Raw genomic sequence first — 23,693 nt, forward strand, 5'->3', positions numbered from 1 at the left:
CCTATAATTGGGTTATAATATTTTATTTGATGGAGTATGACCACATTATTTTCTAGATTAGATATGTCCTTCTATAATACAATACAAGAATATCAGTTTTTCTGTATCCCTGCCTCTGTTTCTAATAATTTCTAATAATTTGGCCAATCCAATAGATTATAATTTCTAAATTACTACTTTGTGTTTCTCTAGTAAAATATTTTGAAAATCTCATCATGTATCTAGTAATAGATTCTGACTTTATTACTCTTTCCAGTTTTAATGAGAAATAACTGATAAATATCACTGTATAAATTTAAGGCATACTACATGATTTGATTTGCATATATTATGAAATGATTACCACCATAGGCTCAGATAAATCCATCTTCTCATACAGATACAATTAAAAAAAAAGAAAAAAGGGGGAAATTGTTTTTTCTTTTTGATGAGAATTTAGGATCTACTCTTAACAGCTTTTCTATATGCTGTACAGCAGTGTTAGCTCTAGTCACTGTGCTGTGCATCATATCCCTAGCACTTATAGCTGGGGGCTTGTACCTTTGACCACCTCCCTCCACTTTCTCTCCGAGGCCCTCTGCCTCTGGTAACCACAAGTCTGATCTCCTTTTTTATGAATTTGAGTTTTTTATTATTAATTTTTATTTATTTATTTTTTTAAGATTTTATTTATTTATTCATGAGAGACACAGAAACACGCAGAGACACAGGCAGAGGGAGAAGCAGGCTCCACGCAGGGAGCCTGATATGGGACTCAGTCCCAGGTCTCCAGGATTATGCCCTGGACTGAAGGTGGTACCAAACTGCTGAGCCACCCGGGCTGCCCAATTTGTTTTTTTTTTTTTTTTTTAGATTACACATGTAAGTGAGACTATGTAGTATTTGTCTTTCGCTGACTTAATCTCACTTAGCATAATGTTTTCAGGATCCACCCACGTTGTTGCAAATGGTAGGATTTCCTTATTTTTTTATGGCTGAATAATATTCCATTGTATATATACATTACAACTTTATCTATTCATTCGTTCATTGATGGACACTTAAGTTACCATGTCTTGACTATTACAAATATATCTATAGTGAATGTGGGGTTGCAAATATCTTTTCAAATTAGCATTTTTTTTCCTTTGGATATATTCCCAGAAGTGGAATTGCTAGATCATATAGTAGTTCTATTTTTAATTATTGATGATCCTCTATATATAGTGGCTACTCCAGTTTACAATCCCACCAATGGTACATAAGAATTCCCTTTTCTACATATCCATGCCAGCATTTGTTATCTTTTGTCTTTTTTTTTAAATTTATTTATCTTTTTGTCTTTTTGAAGATGGAAATTTCTAACAGGCATGAGGTGGTATCTCATTGTAGTTTTTTTTTTTTAAGATTTTATTTATTCATGAGAGACACAGAGAGGCAGAGACACAGGCAGAGGGAGAAGCAGGCTCTGTGCAGGGAGCCTAATGTGGGACTTGATCCTGGGAGTCTGGGATCAAGCCCTGAGCCAAAGGCAGACCCTCAACCACTGAGCCACCTAGGCGCCCCTCTCATTGTATTTTTTTTTAAGATTTTTAAAATTTATTTATTCATGAGAGACACAGAGAGAGGCAGAGACATAGGCAGAGGGAGAAGCAAGGTTCCTGCAAGGAGCCTGGTGTGGGACTCCATCCCAGATCCCTGGATCACACCCTGAGCCCAAGGCAGACGCTTAACCACTGAGCCACTCAGGCACCCCACCTCTCATAGTAGTTTTTTTTTTAAGATATTTATTTACTTATTTACTTATTTATTTATTTATTTAGACAGAGAGGCAGAGACACAGGCAGAGGGAGAAGCAGGCATCATACAGAGAGCCTGATGTGGGATTCGATCCAGGGTCTCCAGGATCACGCTGCAGGCGGCGCAGGCGGCACTAAACCATTGCGCCACTGGGGCTGCCCTCTCATAGTAGTATTTTTTTTTAATATTTATTTATTTATTTTTTATGAGAGAGAGAGAGGCAGAGACACAGGAGGAGGGAGAAGCAGGCTCCATGCTGGGAGCCTGACGTGGGACTCGATCCCGGGACTCCAGGATCGCGTCCTGGGCCAAAGACAGGCGCCAAACCACTGAGCCACCCAGGGATCCCCTCTTGTAGTTTTAATTCACATTCCCCTAATGGTGATTGAGCATCTTTTCATGTACCAGTCAGCCTTTTTACATATCTTCTTTGGAGAAATATCCACTCAGGTCCTTCACCCATTTATTTTCTGATTTAGATGATATTTATTTATATTTTTTCAGTGTTTATTTAAATTCCAGTAGTTAACCTACAGTGTCATATTACTTCAGCAGTACAATATAGTCAACATTTATTTAGCACCCAGTGCTCACCACAAGAGCACTCCTTAATCCCCATCACCTATTTCTTCTTTCTTTCTTTTTTCTTTTTTCTTTCTTTCTTTCTTTCTTTCTTTCTTTCTTTCTTTCTTTCTTTCTCTCTCTCTCTCTCTCTCTCTCTCTTTCTTCTTTCTTTCTTTCTTTCTTTTTAGATTTTATTTTTTTCTTTATTTGAGAGAGAGAGAGAGTGCAAGAGAGAGCGAGCACTAGTGGAGGGAAGTGAAAGGGCAGAGGGAGAGGGAGAAGCAGACTCCCTGCTGAACAGGGAGCCTGATGTGGGACTCCATCCCAGGACCTGAGATCACTACCCGACCCCAAGGCGGATGCTTAACGACTGGAGCCACTCAGGTGCCAAGGGTATTCTCCCAGGTTGGGGGCATAAGTATTACATGATCTTGTGATGGATAGACCCCTTAATTATGATATGGTATTCTTCTTCTTCATCTCTTGTTATTGTCTTTGGTTTGTATTTTATTTTACGTTTTTAGTGGACAGAAGGTGAGAGGAATCCCAAGCAGGCTCCATGCCCAGCACATGAGCCAAATGAAGGACTCAGTCTTACAACCCTGAGATCATGACTTGAGCTGAAATCAGGAGTTGGACACTTAACTGATTGAGCCACCTGGGTGCCCCTAGTCTTTGGTTTAAAATCTAGTTTGTCTGCTTTAAGTACTGCTACTCTGGCTTTCTTTAGACATTTATTCACATGGTTAATGGTTCTCCATCCCCTCACTCTCAATCTGCAGGTGTCTTTAGGTCTAAAATGAGTCTCTCATAGGCAACATATAGATGGGTCTTGCTTTTTATCCATTATGACACCCTGTATCTTTTGATTGGAGAGTTTATTCCATTTACATTCAGAGTGATTATTGATAGATATGTATTTAGTAGCATTTTATTATTTGTTTTGTTGTTATTTCTGGAGATTTTCTATGTTCCTTCCTAGTCTTTGTCACTTTTGGCCTCTTCTGTCCACTGAGAGTGTTTTTTTTTTTTTTTTTTTTTTTTTAAAAGATTTTATTTATCTATTCAGGAGAGATGCAGAGGCAGAGACAGAGGCAGAGGGAGTAGTCAGGCTCCATTCAGGGAGCCCAATGCGGGACTCAATCCCAGGACTCCAGGATTACACCCTGAGCTAAAGGCAGACGCTTAATGAGCCACCCAGGTGTTCTGAGAGTCTCCTTTAATATTTCTTGCACAACTGGTTTAGTGGTTATGAACTCCTTCAGTTTTTGTTTGTCTAGGAACCTCTTTAGTCCTCTTTCTATTTTCAACAATAGCCTTGCTGGATAGAGAATTCTTGTCCTTTGCCCATTTTTTAATTGGGTTATTTGATTTTTTGCTCTTGAGGTGTGAGTTTTTAAGATATATTTTGGATATTAACCTCTTATCAGGTATATGGTTTGTAAATATCTTCTCCCATTCCATGTATTTTCATTTTGTTGTCTATTTCTTTTACTGTTGCAGAAGCTTTTTAGCTTTAGTTCTACTTGTTGATTTTTTTTTTTTAAGATTTTATTTATTATTAGAGAGAGAGAGAGAAAGAGAGGCAGAGGGAGAAGCAGGCTTCATGCAGGGAGCCTGACGTGGGACTTGATCCTGGGTCTCCAGGATCACGCCCTGGGCTGAAGGCGGTGCTAAACTGCTGAGACACCTGGGATGCCCCGATTTGGGTTTTGTAGCTTTGCTTTAGGTGTCACATCTGAGTTCATTTTCCATGTTTGACTGCTGACATCCTCTAAGTCTCATCCTTCAGTCTCACATCTAGGCAAACCAATAAGAAAGCCCAAGTGCTCCCTCCCTTGGTGCTGATGGGAAGCTGCATAGGAGCAGTCAGCCTGGCCTCACTCTGCAAACACCATTAAAAAACCCAGTCCTTTTCCTCTCTCTCAATCTACTTTGAGCCTGCTTGGGAGCTCTCCCTTGAAAGTTTCATTACTAAAAAAAAAAAAAAAAAAAAAAAATTTCATTACTAAGTAACAAATGGTTTCATACCTTATTGGTGTGTGTGTTGCATAATCACTCTTGACATCTGAACCAAATTGGAGTGGGGGTCCATTCTTCCTCTACAGATGACTTAACAGATGGTTCAGTGAGTAGGATGTCTAGACGGTCCCTACCACCACAGGAGTCTTTTTCTTCTCTTAATATCAGGCTCCCCTGCCTGCTGATGACTACATACTTTGAGCTGAACTGCTTTATGCTGCATTTCATAAGTCCTATAAGCCTCTATCATATATATAACCATCCCACTTGAAAGTTATTAGCATTTAGGGACAGATGTGTGTCTCAGATTGAATTAAGTGTCTCAGTTCCCACATAACTTGTGACCAGCATTAGGCTTGGCTCAGGGAAACAAATACGGTGTCACCATTGGTGTGTGTCTCAAGCAGCCATTGGCCCTTGTATAGAATACTCAGGGTAATGAGTGATAGCTTTTGCATATAAGGGCCCATCAGGTGGCCAGTTATGGGAAGGAAGAGCAGGTATAGTACAGCATGCTAAAGGCAGAGCACTCTCTTTTCAAAATTTTGTCAGGTTCTCTTGGCAGTTTTTTATTTTCCCTATGGCTCATCTTCTCAAATAATTCTTTCTGCCCTTTATAGTAACGTTTATCTTCTAAAAAATATAATTTGGATGCCCTCTTCCTCTTACTTTCCTGTGATATTACTCAAAACCATGTCTATATTTTCTCATGCTTTTAGGTTATTCTAACCCTATTTGGATGGGCTAATCCTCCCCACCCTGCTTTTTTCACTAGTTTATCTTAGGTGCTACTAATAGATTTCACTGCTTAAAACACCATCTTTGGAGTGCCTAGGTGGCTCAGTTGGCTGAGCTTCTGACTGTTGATTTTGGCACAGGTCATGATTGAGCCCCACATCAGTCTCCATGCTCAGCACCAAGTCTCCTCGTACCTGTCCCTTCCCCTCTGCCCCTCTCCCCGCTTGTACTCACGCTTTCTAAATAAGTAAATAAATAAATAAATAAATAAATAAACAAACAAACAAACAAACAAACACCGTGTTTATCCTGTCATAGCTGTATGGAGCCACACTAAATGTACTGCCTATTATATAACACCTGAAAAATATTTCTCTCAGTGGGTTTGTAAACTAAAGAAAGTAGTTTGCAATTCATATTGCCTCAGATTTGCAATTCATATTGTCTGTGTTTAGTGCCCATGATTATGTTTACTTTGTTCTAATTTTTTTTTTTTAAGATTTTATTCATAAGAGAGAGGGAAAGAGATTGGGAGGCAGAGACACAGGCAGAGGGAGAAGCAGGCTCCATGCAGGGAGCCTGACGTGGGACTCTACCCAGGGTCTCCACGATCATGCCTTGGGTTGAAGGCAGTGCTAAACCACCGAGCCATCCAGGCTGCCCTGTTCTAATGTTTTTTAATGATCCCCCTGCATCTATTTGTTTTGCAATCTGTCTGCCTATTCAGATACTTATTCTTTTGTTTAGTCTTCACTTCCCCTTGAGTGTGTACATGACCAGTACAGCATACATGGCTTTTTCCTTTTCTAATTCAGCAGTCCACAGAAACAGACAAAACTACATTAAATTATGTGATAACTGAATCTTCTCCCCGTTTTTCATTTAAATGTTTCTGTAGAGAATTATTTAACAAAATTAAATTCTTGAATTTATGTGATGAGCTGAGGAGGTTATTTTTCTCTTTGTGAACAATGTAAAAATTTTTTCTGCTAGGAACAATTCTAAGGGCCAATAATTATATTAGGAAAGGAAAAAGAACTGCATGAAATGTTTAAAATGTCAGCCATTGTGCATTAAGCGTTGGTTACAGTGCACATATGTGCCAATTAAGTATGAATATGAGTGGCTCAGAATATCTGGTCTTTGTTTTTGAGTTAAAGAAAAGAAGGACCCCAGATGATCTGTGAAAGAATAATGAATTTTGAATAGGAACAGAGGATCAGAAAAAATAGCTGAATGGGGAAAAAAATATAGTTGATCCATGGACAGCGTGAGGCTATGTGACCCTTCATATAGTTATGAATCCACATGTAACTTTGCCCCAAAACCTAGCTACTAATAGTCTTCTGTTAACCAGCAGCCTTATTGGTAACATAAACAGTCATTTAACACATATTTTGCATGTTAGATGTATTACATGCAGTATTCTTACAACAAATTAAGCTAGAGAAAAGAAAATGTAATTAGAAAATCATAAGGAAAATAAATTTATAGTACTTTACTGTGTTTTTTGAAAAAAATCCATGCATAAGTGGACCCATGCAGTACAAACCTGTGTTGTTTAAGGGTCAACTGTATATGTTTAGATTTAGCAATAAAAGAGACTTTAGTGACAAGTGGGAAGATAGTTTGCATATTCACATTTTATTGACCTGAAATTATGATGCTTTATTTTACTGAAATAGCAGTTGAATCAGTGGTAACAGGAATAATTAAACTTTTTAGTACGTAAATAAATTTTTACACTGAACATTGTTGATAGTAATGTAAATGTTGTCAGATGTAATAATAGGTTTGTAAAAAAAAATAATAATAGGTTTGTAAGCTAAAGAATATGAAAGATTGCCAAAGATCAAAATCCATGTTCAGGATTCCATTATTAGATGTTCTTAGGATTAATAAAAGCCATTAATGTGTGTGAGTAAAAATATAAAATAGCATCTAAAGAATATGTCCTGGGACATGACAGGGCCCTGGAGGCAGAAGAAAATGCATATGAGGTTAGACTGTGTCTATATTCAAGAACTCTAGTAGAATAAGATAATAGTATCTATTTTTTATATAAATATTTACTGAGAAGTTACTATGTCTTATATGCTCTTCCAGAATTTGGAATATTAATGATCTTATTCTGGGCAAGAATAGTGTATTGGAGAAAGCCAAGCTCCTATCACCAAGAGACCCCAAGAAATAGTGAACATAAACATAGTGAACATAAACATTGGCCCAGCATCACATGACAGCTTCCAAGTCATTACACGGCCATCCCCTAGAGCAGAGGTTGGCAAACATTTTCTGTAAAGGCTCGGACGTCATTATTTCAGGCTTTGTGAGCCATATGATTGCTGTCATTACTACTTGGTTTTGCTGTTGTTGCCCCAAAACAGCTATAGGTACTACATCAATGAATGAGTAATAAAATAAAAGAACAATAAAAACTTTATTATATATTTATTAAATATATGAAATTTGGATTTCATGTATTTTTCATGTGTCATGTAATTCTTTTATTTTTTTTTTTAACCATTCAAAAATGTAAAATCCATTTCTAGCTTTTGGGTGGAGGCCTGGATTTAGTCTGGGGGCCATAGATTTCTAAACTGTGCTTATGACATTACCAGCCACAGAGCTGGGTGCCACAGTCTGGAATACAGTCAGCAGGAAGAGAAGAGGGTTGTGGACACACGCCTATATCCTTAAGACATGGGCTTTGTCACAACAAACATAATTTTTACTCCCATTTGACTGGTAAAAACTGAATTACTTGGCTTCACCTCACCATAAATGAGGCTGTTGTTCAGGGGCAGCCATGAATTTGGTTACAAACTTCATACTGCTGAAGAGAGAGGACAGGTTCTGATGGAAGACTTTCAGGCCCTGAATCAGGCAGCTATTCCTTTCACTTGTTACATGCCTCCTGTTGAGCACATATATCTCTGCACCCCAAACTAGAACAAAGGATTGAATCATAGACATTTTTTGTCAGTTGGCTAAGTCAGAATGAATGAAGCTATAATAGTTTTACTCTAGGGGTGCTCGGTGGCTCAGTTGGTTCAGCAACTGACTCTTGATTTCAGCTGAAGACATGATCTGGGGTCATTAGATTGAGCCCTGCTTCAGGCTCTGCACTTGGTGTGGAGTTAGCTTGTTCCTCTCCCTCCACCTTTGTTACTTCCCCCATCGCCACTCACAGATGTGTGCTCTTTCTCAAATATATTTTTATTTATTATTTTTTAAAAGATTTTATTTATTTATTCATGATAGAGAGAAGCAGAGACACAGGCAGAGGGAGAAGCAGGCTCCACGCCGGGAGCCTGACGCGGGACTTGATCCCGAGCCTCCAGGATCACACCCTGGGCCAAAGGCAGGCACTGAACCGCTGAGCCACCCAGGGATCCCCTCAAATAAATACATCTTTAAAAAAATAGCTTTACTCTACATGAATCAATTGATATTTAGGACACAGTGATTGATGAGGAAGCGAAAATAGATGAATTAGTGGTTGAAGGATTAAGAATAATAAAGATAACAAGAATATAGACTCACATACTTTTTTTTTTTTTTTTTAGATTTTATTTATTTATTCATGAAAGAGAGAGGCAGAGACAGAGGCAGAGAGAGAAGCAGGCTCCATGCAGGGAGCCCCATGAGGAACTCGATCCGGGGACCGCGGGATCATGCCCTGAGCCAAAGGCAGAGGTTTAACCGCTGAGCCACCTAGGCATCCCCACAGTTTTATTTTTAAGGTTAACACTGTTTAGAGCCTCTTTTCCCAAGACCCTGCTGTGTGTTCTTCTGACCTTACCTAAGAGTGAGCTTGGAGGTTTCAACAGTCCGATAAACCCATACTAGGAAAGCCTTGCTCAGAGATGCTGAAAGGTTTCTTCCCTATTAGTGTTGGGAATTCAGCAGTAGAAACCCATGGGTTAAGCCTAATCATATATTTTCATGACTCCTGGAGTGATCTCCAAGAGGCCTTGAGACTTCACTTTTGCTGTCTCTCTCTCTCTCTTTTTTAACTTTTGACTCTTTGTTTTTCTCTCTGGTTACTGGCCAGGTCTGTTTGTCTGCGACTTGTCTAGCTTTTTTGGGGGCTCTGTCCCTTTTCATAGCTGGTCCATGAGCAGAAGGTATCGGACTGCTAGGCCAGGCTGGACGGCATTGCTGAGAGCACAGTGTATACACAAGAGTCTGATTGTGCAGGGGTGGTGCATTTTCCCCATGGGATGCACTGATAGTCAGGAATCTCTGACAGGTGAATGATGAGCTCTTTTAGATCACCAGGTATTATAAAAAGGATAAAAACTTAGGAAGAGCCAGATGGAAAAGATGCATAGGGCCAGCTTTCATGCCCTCTCCAGGCATGCTGCTGTCTCCAAATATCCATGTGTTCACCAACCCAGAAGCTCCACATACTTCTTTTAAGCCACACAGTTTGTTACTTTGTTCCTCTGACAGCTTACTATGTAGTTCTGCTACATACATAGAGCTGATGCGGCTTTACTTTAAATCTTCTCTAAACATTTGGTATTTGGCAAATACCTGACTCTTCTGTGGCTTAGTTTCCTCATCTGTAAAATACAGACAGTACTGATACGAAGAGCAGGGGTTGTGATGATTAAATGAATTAGTTATAGAACTTAGAGCAATGCCTGGCATATCTAAATGCTACTGCTTCTTATTTAGTAAACGTGAGATAAGTATTCATTTTATTGCTATATTTTATATATGATTTTATTACTACTCATACATGTTTTTACATATATTTGTTATATAAAGTCTCTTACAGTTCTCTCTATTCCTGAATTAACTATATGTATTCTCCCTTTTGTGTTCTCTTAACTGTTCATTGTACATTTTATTTTTTCCTTCTTTCTTAGATGGAGATATTGGTTTTGAAACTTCACAGCATGGAATGTCTGAAGAAGTTTCCATCCAGTTTGAGAGAATTAATCTTTTCACAAGCGGTGACCCATATTCCATTTTAGAAGAATTGTGGCAAGATGATAAACAGACAAGGAGATGTGAGGAAAACCAGAACACAAGTGCAGATCATGTCACGTTTATCAACAAGGGAACACTATTTAATGAGAGAGACTGTGAATATAAAAGCACTCAGAAAATTGATCATGTAAACACATACCTTGTTCCTGCGAGAAAAAAACTCCAGAACTATGACTCATTTGGAAGGAGTTTGAAGCCTATTGTAAGCTTATGTGATTATAGAAACAATGCAGCAGAAAATCTTGATAAGATTATTGGATGTGGTAATATTTTTACTCATATGGATTCTCATACAGAAACACATGCTTGTGAATATAACCAGTGTAAGAAACTTCTGAGTCATGAGCAAGCTCTCATTCAACATAAAAAAATTCGTACTGGGGCGAATCTCAGTTTATTTTCTGATTATGTAAAAATTTTCACCAGGAAGTCACACCTCTTTGCATGCCAGAGTATTTATACTGAAGAGAAACAGCATCAATGCAGCAAATGTGAGACAGTCTTCAGTCAGAAGCTCCAACTTGCTGTTGCTCAAAAGGCTTCTGTAGGAGGGAAACCCTGCACATGCACTGAATATGAAAAGGACTTTTCCCTCAAGTCAAATCCTGAGAAAACTCACACTGAGGAGAATCACTGTAAATGCAGTGAATATGGAAAAGCCTTTATCCAGAAGTCAGATCTGTTCAGATGCCAGGGAATTCATATTGGAGAAAAACCCTATGAATACAGCGAATGTGGGGAAAATGTCTCTCAGAATTCAAATCTCAATGTACATAAAAAAATCCATACTGGAGAGAAACACTTTGAATGTACTGAATGTGGAAAAGCCTTCACAAGGAAATCAACTCTGAGTATGCATCAGAAAATTCACACAGGAGAAAAACCGTATGTGTGTACTGAATGTGGGAAAGCCTTTATCCGGAAGTCACATTTTATTACACATGAGAGAATTCATACTGGAGAGAAACCTTACAAGTGCAGTGACTGTGGAAAATCCTTTATAAAGAAGTCACAACTCCATGTGCATCAGCGAATTCACACAGGAGAGAATCCCTTTATATGTACAGAATGTGGGAAGGTCTTCACTCACAAGACAAATCTCATTATACACCAGAAAATTCATACTGGAGAGAGACCTTATATATGTACTGAATGTGCAAAGGCCTTTACTGACAGGTCAAATCTAATTAAACACCAAAAAATTCATACTGGAGAGAAACCCTATAAATGCAGTGATTGCGGAAAATCATTCACCTGGAAGTCACGGCTCAGGATACATCAGAAATGCCACACTGGAGAGAGACATTATGAATGCAGTGAATGTGGGAAAGCCTTCATCCAGAAGTCAACACTAAGTATGCATCAGAGAATTCACAGAGGAGAAAAGCCCTATGTATGTACTGAGTGTGGGAAAGCCTTCTTCCACAAGTCACACTTTATTACCCATGAGAGAATTCATACTGGAGAGAAACCCTATGAGTGCAGTGACTGTGGGAAATCCTTCACAAAGAAGTCACAACTCCATGTGCATCAGCAAATTCACACAGGAGAGAAACCCTACAGATGTGCAGAGTGTGGAAAGGCCTTCACTGACAGATCGAATCTCTTTACACACCAGAAAATTCATACTGGGGAGAAACCCTATAAATGTAGTGACTGTGGAAAAGCCTTTACTCGGAAGTCAGGTCTCCATATACATCAGCAGTCTCATACCGGAGAGAGACACTATGAGTGCAGCGAATGTGGGAAAGCCTTTGCAAGGAAATCAACGCTAATTATGCATCAGAGAATTCATACAGGAGAGAAGCCCTATATTTGTACAGAATGTGGGAAGTCCTTTATCCAGAAATCACACTTAAATAGGCATCGAAGAATTCATACTGGAGAGAAACCCTATGAATGCAGTGACTGTGGGAAGGCCTTCATTAAGAAGTCACAACTTCATGAACATCATCGAATTCACACTGGAGAGAAACCATTTATATGTGCTGAGTGTGGAAAAGCCTTCACCATCAGATCAAATCTTATTAAACACCAGAAAATTCATGCCAGACAGAAACCCTATAAAGGCAATGACTTTAGGAAAACCTTACACTGGAGGCCACAGCTCAGTGTATGTCAGAAATCTGATTCTGGGGAAGTAGAGTGCTCGGTGCCGCAGTCATGGTGTGGGGATACAAAGTAGTGAGAGGCTACTGCTTCACTATGAAGCAGGAGGTGACCAAGCCACCATATCTCTGGTCAGAAGCGTGAATGTCTGGATCACAGAACTGGTGTCTAATTACATGTATGGAGGAAGACACTGAAGAAAGTGCTTAAACAATGTGTTTGGGCCATAGTTAATTACTGGACTCCTGCAAATAATAGTAAATATGCCAGCAGAGGACTTGGTAGACTTTGTTTCATGTTATGGATAAAAAGCTTTATAAATTCAGGGCTGTATTCACTATTGACCAAAGTAATTTCTTAATGAGTAGAGTGCTAAGAAAATTTTTCATTGTCTAAGGATGCTGAAATGAGGGCAAAAGTATAGACAATTCAAGCCTGTAACTAAGAGAAATCAGAAGTTTTTGTGAAAATTGACATAAAAGACACAAAGGAAGGACCTCCTTTTTTCCTTCAGGAAGTCACTATTATTTATTTTTTACAGTATCAGTGTGTAGAAATTCGGATAAACATTTTTTTTTATTTGACTTTGAGATTGGCAAATTAGAACCACAGGCTTACTTGAACATTAACAGGCCTCTTTAGTTATCCAGTATGTTTCCTTACTTAATAATTCCCTGCCATGGCACAGGTAACTCACACCTAAGAGGCATAAAGTTCTGCCAGCTTATATCCATCCCCAAAGTGACCAATGAGGTAAGCAGCAGCTCTACAGACTATTTATTTGTTACCTTAGAACTGGCCCTGAGACCATGCGACTAAGCCTTGGGTCACAGATATAAAAGTCTTAGCCTCATCCACAGAAATCTGTAATTTTTACTGATTTCTGTTTGGAAAAGAGACAGATTAAGAAAATGGGTTTCAAAACCTAGAATTCTTTCCTTCTAATTTTGTTAATACATTCTCTACATAGTCATCACATGCTACATTATCTTTGGACACTACTGTTTGCCTTTGAGTTTGTCTTCTTAGAAGACAGAATTGCACATTTGGAAGAGTACTCTTCCTGTCCCCTCTCAGACTCTACAAATTAATCTTACTGTGTTTTGAACCCTCTTTCTATTCTTACAGATTTATTCCATCAGATTCTAAAAGAAGTGTTTTATCTTCCAGAATATTCATGAAATTGTCTCTCCTTTTTAGTTTTCTATATTTTGAGTCTTTGTTTTTACATACATTCAAATTTAGAACTCTTCCTGGTTACTTGAACCCTAATCATCATGAAATGTCCATTTTTATTGATACTGATAATTTTTTGCCTTAAGATTTACTACATCAGAAGTTAATACCGTACGTATATTTCACTTATTGAAGGCTGATATAAATTAGTACCCATATCACTCTCTGGACGAGGTGAGCAGCTACTAAAGTAGCTCCCTTATTTCCCTCTTGAGTTACATGGTGTTAATGTTATGCATTTGGATTTTTATGTAGTTGATGTCGTGGTTATTGTCTCAGAGTCGATATTCATCTAGATTAATCCTCATACTTACCCTTTTTATTACTTTTTTATTCCTTCTTTTCCTTCAAGTTTCATTCTAGAATATTTTTTTTTTCTACTGACTGAAGAAGACCCGTTAGCAATTTTTTTTTTAGTGTGTGCTTCCTAGTGACAAATTTTGTTCTTTGGAAGATGTCTTTATTTTGCTTTCATTTTTGAAAGATATTTTTACTCAATATAAGATCCTAAGCAGACAGTTCTTTTCTGTTAGTATCTTGAATATATTTTGTTAAAGTCTGTGTTTCACTGTTTTGTTGGAAAATAAGCTTTCAATGTAATTACCTTTGAAGGTAATGTGCTTTTACCCCCTTTTCTCTAGCTCCTTCAAAATTTAGTCTTATCAGGCACCTGGATGGCTCAGTGGTTGAGCATCTGCCTTTGGCTCAGGTTGTGATCCTGGGGTCCTGCAGGCAGCCTGCTTCTCCCTCTGCCTTCGTCTCTGCCTCTCTCTGTGTCTCTCATGAATAAACAAAATCTTTTAAAAAAATTCATGTCTTAGGCTGCCAAAAATCACACATTGAAATGCCTAGGTATGATTTTCTATGTATTTGTTTGGGGTTTGGAGTGTTTTTTAAATCCTTAGTTCAGTAAGTTTTTTTTTTCTTCACATTTTTGGAAATTTCTTGATATTATCTATGTATTCTTCAGCTTCATTACCTTGCTCTGCTTGTCTAGAAATAACCCTATTATTTACATCCCCATTAACTTTTCTCCATTAGTTATTTCAGATTTAGTGATGCTTATCTTCTCTTATACCTGATGATTTTAAATCAATGACCAGATACTATAAACTAACAATTGTAGAGATACTGAGATGGTCTGGTTGATATCTTCTTCCAGAGATTTGCTTTTCACTCTTAACAGGTGGCTAGGTGAGAGCATGAGCACCCCTGCTTGTTTTTCTCCAGTCTTGTAGTGACAGTGTGTAAAACTGGGCTCCAGTCTCCATGATGGCTTGTCTGGTGTTTTTCACTCTTATTTCTAGGGGATACCCTAGAGACGTGGACTTTGCCAGATATCTCATTCTGGGAAGGAACTTAATTTGTCTAAGAGGCCCTATAAGCTTGTCAAAAACTTTAACCTTTCTTGCCCAGTATTTGCTTTAAAAATGAGCACACTTTTTTTTTTTTTTTTTGAAGATCATATTTATTTATTTGACAGAGAGAGAGAGAAAGAGAGAGGCAGAGAGAGTACAAGTAGGCCAAGCAGCAGACCGGGAGAAAGAGAAGCAGATTCCCTGCTTAGCAGAGAGCCCAACTCGGGGCTCGATCCAGGGACCCTGGGACCACGGCCTGAACCAAAAGCAGACATTTAACCGAGTCACCCAGGCATCCCTGCAAACACCTCTTTTTAATAAATAGCCCTAAATTCCAGAGGTCTGTCTTTTTTTTTTTTTTTTTTTAAGATTTTATTTATTCATGAGAGACAGAGCTAGAGACAGAGGCAAAGGGAGAAGCAGACTCCCTGCAGGGAGCCCGATGCAGGACTTGATCTCAGGACCCCAGTATCATGCCCTGAGCCGAAGGCAGATGCTCAACCATTGAGCCACCCAGGCATCCCCAGAAGTTATGTCTTATCTTTAATCTTATTCCTGTAGTTTCTTACTTCTTGGTAGCTCTCAGTGCCATCACAAAATTAAATATATTTAATATTTTCTTCCACCATTTTTAGTTTTAATTACCAAAACTTTCCAAACTAAAAAATGAAAGTGTTCTGATTTGTGACACTATTCCCATTTCTTTTGGTGGTAAAAGTTAAGACATTTACTGTTTGTTTCAGATTTTGTGAACTTTGATACATAAGGGGAAATTACCTTTTTTTGGTAGTGTCAAATTTTATTATGGTAGTTGCCAGACTTTAGCAAAAAGAGATTGACTAAGAGACTCTTGTGTTTCTTTTTTAATAGTATGTTTTTTTCCCCCTTTGGATGGTAAATAGGAAGTGAAGTTAATGAAAACTGGTCTAACAGCCCAGGGGTTTGAGAATAAGGATTTCAAAGATTAATTAAAAGGATTATTGAGATAGTGATTCTCAACCTTTTTATTCCCAGACACGTTACTTACTTTAAAAAAAAAAATTATTTTTTTTTTTTTAAGATTTTATTTATTTGTTCATGAGAGACATGAACATGAGAGAAAGAGAGGCAGAGATGTAGGCAGAGCACACCATTGGGGATCCCAATGCGGGATTCCATCCTGGGACCGCAAAATCACTCCCTGAGCCAAAGACAGATGCTCAACCACTGAGCCACCAGGGGTCCCTTATTTATTTATTTTGAGAGAGAGCACAAACAGAAGGAGCAGCAGAGGGAGAGGGAGAAGTAGCCTCCCCACTGAGCAGGACTCGATCCCAGGACCCTGAGATCATGACATGAGTTGCAGGCAGAGACTCAAGACACTCAGCCAACTGAGCCACCTAGGCACCTCCCCAGGCACATTTAAAAAAATACAGTTCTACATTATTGAGCTGAAAAAAGAAGAAACATTACCTTTTGTCAACAGGGTAGTAACATCTAGGAGAAAGGAAGACTTCCTTTTACTGGCCTCCACATATTTGAAGAGGGACTGGGAATTGATTTGGGAATGGATGATGGACAGTTAGGTGTTAAATGGGAGAGCTAAATCTTACTTAGATGGAATTCCAAGGTTGGTAAAAATTGAAGGCATGTGCAGTAAGGACCTTCCCAGGGAGAGTAGTGTGAAATAGACATATCTTTTTATGCCACTACTATAATACAGTTCATTTATATTTATAGCAAAGCTTTTTAAAAACAATTTTATAATCTAAATTTTTAAATTAAAAAGTAATTTTTAAAACCTTTCATTCTGTGAGTTAAAAAAAAGTAAGAAAACTCATTCAACCCAACATTTAATCATGCATCAGATAATTCATAGGAGAGAGTAATTTTCTGTCTTACTAAATGTGAGTAGGGCTTCATTTACAAATCATTACATCATTACAGAGAATAGCAGAGAATTCATGCTGGAAAGAAAACTTATGTATACAATAACTAAAAAATCATCCTTAAAGTGAAAAGTTAACTTTTTGAAGAGCAAATTCCTATATGAGAGAAATAACAGATCAGAAGTTGATTTTTCCTCAGAAACTCATTTTAGAGAGAGAAACCTATAAAAGCAATTACTGGAGAACCACATGGAAGTTACAAAATCTCTGCTGCAAATAGACAAATGTATTTCATGTGGAAATAGCTTCATTCAGAAATCAATTTTCAGTATTTGCATGAGTGAAATTGTATTTCCTGAAAATGATAAACACTTCTCTGAGTTTGAACAAGTTACTCCTTTGACAGAGTTGTTGTATTTTATTTCTTTATTTTTTTAAGAGAGTTTTTGTTTTATTTGAGAGAGAGCAGCAGAGGGAGAGGGAGAAGCAGGCTCCTCGCTAAGCAGGGAGCCTGATGTAGGGCTCGATCCCAGAGACCCTGGGATCGTGACCTGTGCTGAAGGCAGATGCTTAACCAGCTGAGCCATCCAGGTGCCCCGAGTTGTATTTTAAAAAGTCTTTGTGTACAGTTTATATCTTACCAGACATCATAAAAATGGAGGAGAATAACTTTTATGAGGATACATCATTTTCTTAAAATGCCATAAAATTAGTATCAGGAGGAAACTGGAAGAGCTTTTCCCATAGAAGCATTTTATAAGAAATAAATTTCATTTTGTTCATTGGTTAAGTTTCATGTCCATGTCTTAAACCAGTTGGGATAATAGGCCAGCCCAATAATTGCCTTTCTTTTTTTTTTTTCTTAACTTTTTATTTAGGAATGGTTTCAAACATATAGAACAGTGTTTCGATAATAGGAAGGGCAGAAAAATTACATAGTAACCCTTTACCCAAATTCATCTGTTAACATTTTGCTCCATTTGTTTATCAGCAATATTGGCAAAAAGCAACCAGATTCTATGAGTAAGACAGCTAATTTTCTATTTTTTTTAAAGATTTATTTATTCATGATAGACAGAGAGAGAGAGAGGCAGAGACACAGGAGGAGGGAGAAGCAGGCTTCATGCCAGGAGCCCGACGCGGGACTCGATCCAGGGCTCCAGGATCGTGCCCTGGGCCAAAGGCAGGTGATAAACTAACGAGCCACCCAGGGATCCCCTAATTTTCTATTATTTAGAAAAATATTACAATTCAAGGGAAATGAAATTTGAAGGCTTCTACCTTTTCTTCCACCACTTTCAAGGCCTTTATGCTGTCCTTATTTCCCAAAATGCAGATGACAGTTTTAGCATGGGACTGAAACACTGTAGCAGACTGAGGCCAGCATGTGAATGAGATGAGATGGGCTGTGCATGGGTAAACATGGCACTGCCATAGCAGCAAGGTACAAGCTGAAAAGGCCTTTTCCCTCCCTTGTGAGGACTGGACCCCCAACATGGTAGAAGTAACGTAGAGGTAGGAAAGGACAGTACCCAGGATAGGAGCCCCCACCCAACAGAGGGCAGTGCCAACTCACTGACAGAAATGCCCACAAAAACCTTTCTTTTAATTAAATAACATTGAAACACACATGTAAGTATGACTTATATTTTATCTCTTGAATCTTGCACTTTGTCCAGTTATAGCAACTCCAGGCACCAACAGTCTGTCACTAAATAAGCAGTGGTAGTCAACTTCATAGTTTTCTTTTTACTTAATCATTAATAATATACGTGCGCACATGAGTGTGATTTCATTGTCTTAAGCTGGAGTTATATTACACGGTTTTGCATCTTTTGCACTCAAGAATAACTTAACTAGCTGAAAAAAAGTCTGTGGTGTGGACAGGTCATAGTTTGTTCAGCCCTCTCTGCCACTGTTCACATTTTTGTCATTAGAGAAAATGGTCCATAACCACCCTCAAGAGGTGGGATAGTGTAATGGGCTAATAGGCAGTCATAACCATGCCATTACCTATTGGAGCTTTTCCTCTTTCTGTAAGCTACTTCTGGCAGACTGATGGATTGAATTGTGTTTTCTTATTTTGATAGAAATTGTCAGATGTCTATGGAATAAATAAGAGTAGCATTTCATATTTCCCAACATCAGTATATAAAGCCACCCTTCCCCTCTACTAAAAACAATGGTTACTCTAACTCTGAGAAGTTTTCTGATTTCAAAGTGATAACTTACTTTAATTTACATACTAATATACCTCTTTAAATGTTTCTTGGCCATTTAATTAGCTAAGTTGCCTTTATAAACATTATAAACCATTCATCTTTCTTTTTGGATTGTTGTCAATTTGCGACAGGTTTATTTTTTTATGCTAAAGGTAATAAGTCCTTTAAGAAAACTATTGCTTGACTCTTAACTTTGTATATATTTTCCCATTCACATAATTTTATTTTTTACATGTTTAAATGTGTTTTTTTTTTTACAGTTTCTGAATTTCTAGTTTGAGTTAACCTCATGGAATAACATTTTTAAATGTCTTTTTTGGTGTATGTTGTATATCTTTTGGGAAAGTAATTTTTTTTTTCCCTTGGGCATGGATAGCCACTTTCACAATTGTAGACATGTTGGTTTACAGAGCAAGTCCAGTGCTTCTCCCTCACTACTTTGTTAGCATCTTTTGAAGTTGGTAGTGGCCAGGTGACTGACTCAGGTCAGGACAATCAAAACACTGGTAGATGCATTCTGGGAAAACCTTTGCTTTCCTAAGAAAAGGGGTAGTTTTAACTGATGCTATCAATTTACCCTTCTTCCTGCCTTGCACATGATGCCTGGGAGAGTGGGAACCTTCTCAACTGTAGGAGAAAGAAACACTGGTCATGACAGTATTTAGTCAACACTAATAGCAAGTTACCTCCAGACTTTTGCTTGGTGATCGAAATAAAAGGTTTTGTATAAGCCATTGTATTCTAAGTTTATCTTGTATCTGAAAGCATGCCTAAATTTATTCAGGCATCAAGATGTGTAAAGTAATCCATCTTTTTTTCCCCAAATTTTTATTTATAGTTCGTTAACATATAATGCAATATTGGTTTCAGGAGTAGAATTTAGTGATTCATCACTTATACACCCAGTGCTCAACAGAACAAGTGCCCTCCTTAATGCCCATCACCCATTTATCCCATCCTCTACCCACATCCCTCCTCAACTCTCAATTTGTTCTATAGTTAAGAGTCTTTTATAGTTCACTTCTGTCTCTTTTCTTCCCTTATGTTCATCTGTTTTGTTTCTTAAATTCCATATGTGAGTGAAATCATATATTTGTCGTTCTCTGTAAAGTAATCCATCTTTTCTCTTTTACAGTAGAAAAATATTTAAAAACCCCAGTAGATACTCCACATGAACTTAAAGGTAGAGAGATAGAAAATTTACATAAGATTTGTAATGAGTAAGAAGAACCACAAGTGATATTGGATCAATTAATAGGATCAAAAAGAATACTACCTAGAATGAATGATTTTACGGCAAGACAGAGTTGACCAAAATTGAATAGGAAATTAAAAAGATTGATAGCTATAAGATAAATTGTAAATATCATTACAGAGCAATCATTTAAAATGTACCAGAACCATAGGAAGAGATTTCTTAAATAGGTCAAATAATGAAGTAAAAAAAAAAAAAAAAAAGTTAAATTTGGCTTTTCAAAATTAAAAACTCTTGGCACTGCTAAGAAAATGAAAAGGTAAGATACAGAATGGGAGAGAATATTTGCAGTAGATATCTGACAAAAGATTTGTATTCTGAAAATACAAATTTACAACCAAATTGTAAGAAGGCAAGTAATCCAATAAAAAATGGTAACAGGGGATCCCTGGGTGGCGCAGCGGTTTGGCGCCTGCCTTTGGCCCAGGGCGCGATCCTGGAGACCCGGGATCGAATCCCACATCGGGCTCCCTGCATGGAGCCTGCTTCTCCCTCTGCCTATGTCTCTGCCTCTCTCTCTCTCTGTGTGACTATCATGAATAAATAAATAAAATCTTTAAAAAAAAAAAAAAAAAAATGGTAACAAACTCAGACAAATTGTTCGTGAAAGATGTGACATGGCCAAGAAGGAAAAAGGATTTTCAACATTAGCCATCAAAGAAATGCTAATTAAAATACAATGATACCTCTATGCATTCATTAAAAAGACTAAAATTAAAATGATTGGCAGCAACAAGTGTTGGAAGATGTGGAGCAACTGGAAATCCTTTGCAGCAAGTGGAAATTTGAAATAACCCATACACTTTGGAAATCAGTTTTCAAATTCTTGAACAGTTAAAATACACAGCTACCATACAACCCAGCCATTCCACTCCCATATTCAACCCAAGAGAAATGAAAACTTATGTCCATATGGATTTGTACATGCTTGTTGATAGTTTTATTCATAATAGTCTCAAACTGAAAATAGACCTCATGTCCATCAAGTGAATAAATGTCTAAAATATGGTCTATCCATAAATGACTACTGTAGTGCTCTTCAGCAATAAAGAGCAGTGACTACTGACATGTGCAACAACACAGATGAATTTCAAAGTCATTTTGAATAAAAAGCGAGTCATAAATGAGTATCACACACTAAATAATTGCATTTATATGAAATTTTGGAAACTAATAGTGAAGTGACACAAATAGTGAAGTGAAATGCAAACTCAGTGACACAAAGATTGGTGGTTGCCTGGTGCTGGGGGCAGGGAAGGTTGGCCTTTAAAGGTGTACAAGAAATGTTTTAGGGGTGATGAAAATGTTCTGTATTTTTATTGTGTTAGTGGTTTCATAGATGTATACAATTATCAAATGCATTGAACACTAAATGGATGCAGTTTATTGTATGTAAATTATATCAATAAAGTTGATTTTTAAAAGGCAACATGAAGAGATGGATTCATAATCTCATTTTAGTACATGTTTAGAGACCAGATAATTTTATCAATTCAAATTACTCCAAATCCTAGAGATAGCATTTCTCAATATATTTTTATAATTCCCAATATATTTTATATTTCTCATTGTTTTCATTGAAATTTAAAAATATACCATCACTATAAAACCATCATAGTAAATGCAAAAATAAGGAATTATTGACTCATCACTTATGATGCAAATATAAATAAAAGCATATAGAATGAGTTTTGCAGTATATAAAGTTATTTAATTCTAAAATTCAAGAGTAATGGAATATCAATGAGTGACTAAGTTAAAAGAGGAAATATGTTTTAAAATATTTACTGAAAAGTACTTGATTAATTCACTCTTTACTAATAAAATAGGTATGGTAAGAAATTACTTAAATATAATTATTTTGCTAATAGCAACAACAAATACTTTATTTTTTAAAGATTTTATTTATTTATTCTTGAGAGACACACAGAGAGAGGCAGAGGGAGAAGTAGGCTGCCTGTGAGGAGCCTGATGTGGGATTTGATTCCAGGACCCTGTGATCATGACCTGAGCCAAAGGCAGATGCTCAACACAGCCACCCAGGTGCCCCAAATTTTCTTAACTTATGTTGAAACTTCAGTATAATTTGAATAGCAGTAGTACTAGTGGATATCCTTTTACCATTTTTTAAAATTTTTTATTTATTTATGATAGTCACAGAGAGAGAAAGAGAGAGGCAGAGACATAGGCAGAGGGAGAAGCAGGCTCCATGCACCGGAAGCCCGATGTGGGATTCGATCCCGGGTCTCCAGGATCGCGCCCTGGGCCAAAGGCAGGCGCCAAACCGCTGCGCCACCCAGGGATCCCCCTTTTACCATTTTTTAAATAGGGATTTTGATACAGATCTTTATATCAAAAAGCTTCAAATATTTTATTTATGGTGAATTTTTAGTCCATCTGCAGTTTAATCCTGTATATGGTGTAAAGTAGTAATTTTTTCAAACATATATTTGAGAATGTGTATGTGTGAATGGGGAGAGGGGCAAGAGGGAGAAAATCTTCAAGGAGACTCCCTGCTGAGCATGGAACCCAACTCTAGGCTTGATCTCATGACCCATAGGATTAGGACCTGAGCGGAAATCCAGAGTCAAATGCTTAACCAATTAAACCACCCAGTTGTCCTTAATAACCATTTTTCACCGTCATGTTTTGACTATTCTCATTCTCCATCATCTGGAACATCTGGAAACTAACTTCTCCAACACAGTAAGATCCCAGAACACGTTTTGTCTCTTTTGGGCTCTCTTCTTCATTGGGAAACCTTAAATCCATGTCACTACTAGACTAAATTAATCAAGAGAATGCAGTGAAAATGGTCAGTCATTTCTGAGGCTGCAGTTAAGATTTGTTTTGTTATATTGAAAATGTAGCTACTTCTCTTCACTATATGTGCTTTTTCAGTTATGTTCAGTGATTTGAGTGAAGGCATAGTACAAGCAGGATGTTGGATTGGACCAGAGTTGGAGATTGATTCAAAAGTTATAGTGATAGCTCAGATAATCAAAGCTGAATAAGCAAAAAATGAGAATGAGACAAAGATTGGATTGTGAAAAAGTATTGCTACTTAGTAGAAGTTTATATGAGGGATGGGTTTAAAATATATTTCCTAATTCTTTTAGTTGCCAAACTCTTCTTTCACAGTTATAACATTTAATACAGATACTGTATTTATTGAACACTTCTGTTATGCCACGGATCTGTAGTCTTAATCCTCACAATTCTATGAGAATAGTTATTCATCAAATGAGAGTATAGGGGTTCAGGTTAGTTAAGTAATTTACTGTGATACAAAGGTAATGGGACTTGAAAATATTTTAATAGTGTTCCAGTCATTTCCATATGGAAATCATGTGAAGTATCCTTTTCTCTAAATCTACTCATTCTACTTTGTCACTGCTGGAACCCTCAGTGAGTTCTTCCTTTCTTCTGTCAGTGACATTTAAAAATAGGTAGATAGCAGTTGAGGAGTTCCTACAAATACACTATGCAGTATTCATGGAATTCTGTTTATCCTCCATTTTTGTAGACCTACTTAGCA

The 23,693-nt window shown here is 37.5% G+C and overlaps 1 protein-coding gene across 11 annotated transcripts in view; it reads left to right on the forward strand.

Moving 5' to 3' along the window:
* ZNF484 (zinc finger protein 484) overlaps nucleotides 1-20,413 on the forward strand; it is a 43,422-nt gene extending 23,009 nt beyond the window's left edge. For 10 of the 11 annotated variants that reach the window (XM_077911184.1, XM_077911194.1, XM_077911174.1 and 7 more), the window contains one exon: nucleotides 9,984-20,413. In XM_077911184.1, the coding sequence (XP_077767310.1) occupies nucleotides 9,984-12,292 (2,309 nt within the window). In that variant the 3' untranslated portion in view covers nucleotides 12,293-20,413. Of the gene's footprint in view, nucleotides 1-8,672; nucleotides 8,850-9,983 lie in introns of all 11 variants that reach the window. The other variant, XM_077911250.1, reaches the window with a different exon arrangement.
* The last annotated feature ends 3,280 nt before the right edge of the window (nucleotides 20,414-23,693 follow it).

Source organism: Canis aureus, chromosome 1, assembly GCF_053574225.1.
Source record: "Canis aureus isolate CA01 chromosome 1, VMU_Caureus_v.1.0, whole genome shotgun sequence".
Classification (NCBI taxonomy): Eukaryota; Metazoa; Chordata; class Mammalia; order Carnivora; family Canidae; genus Canis; species Canis aureus.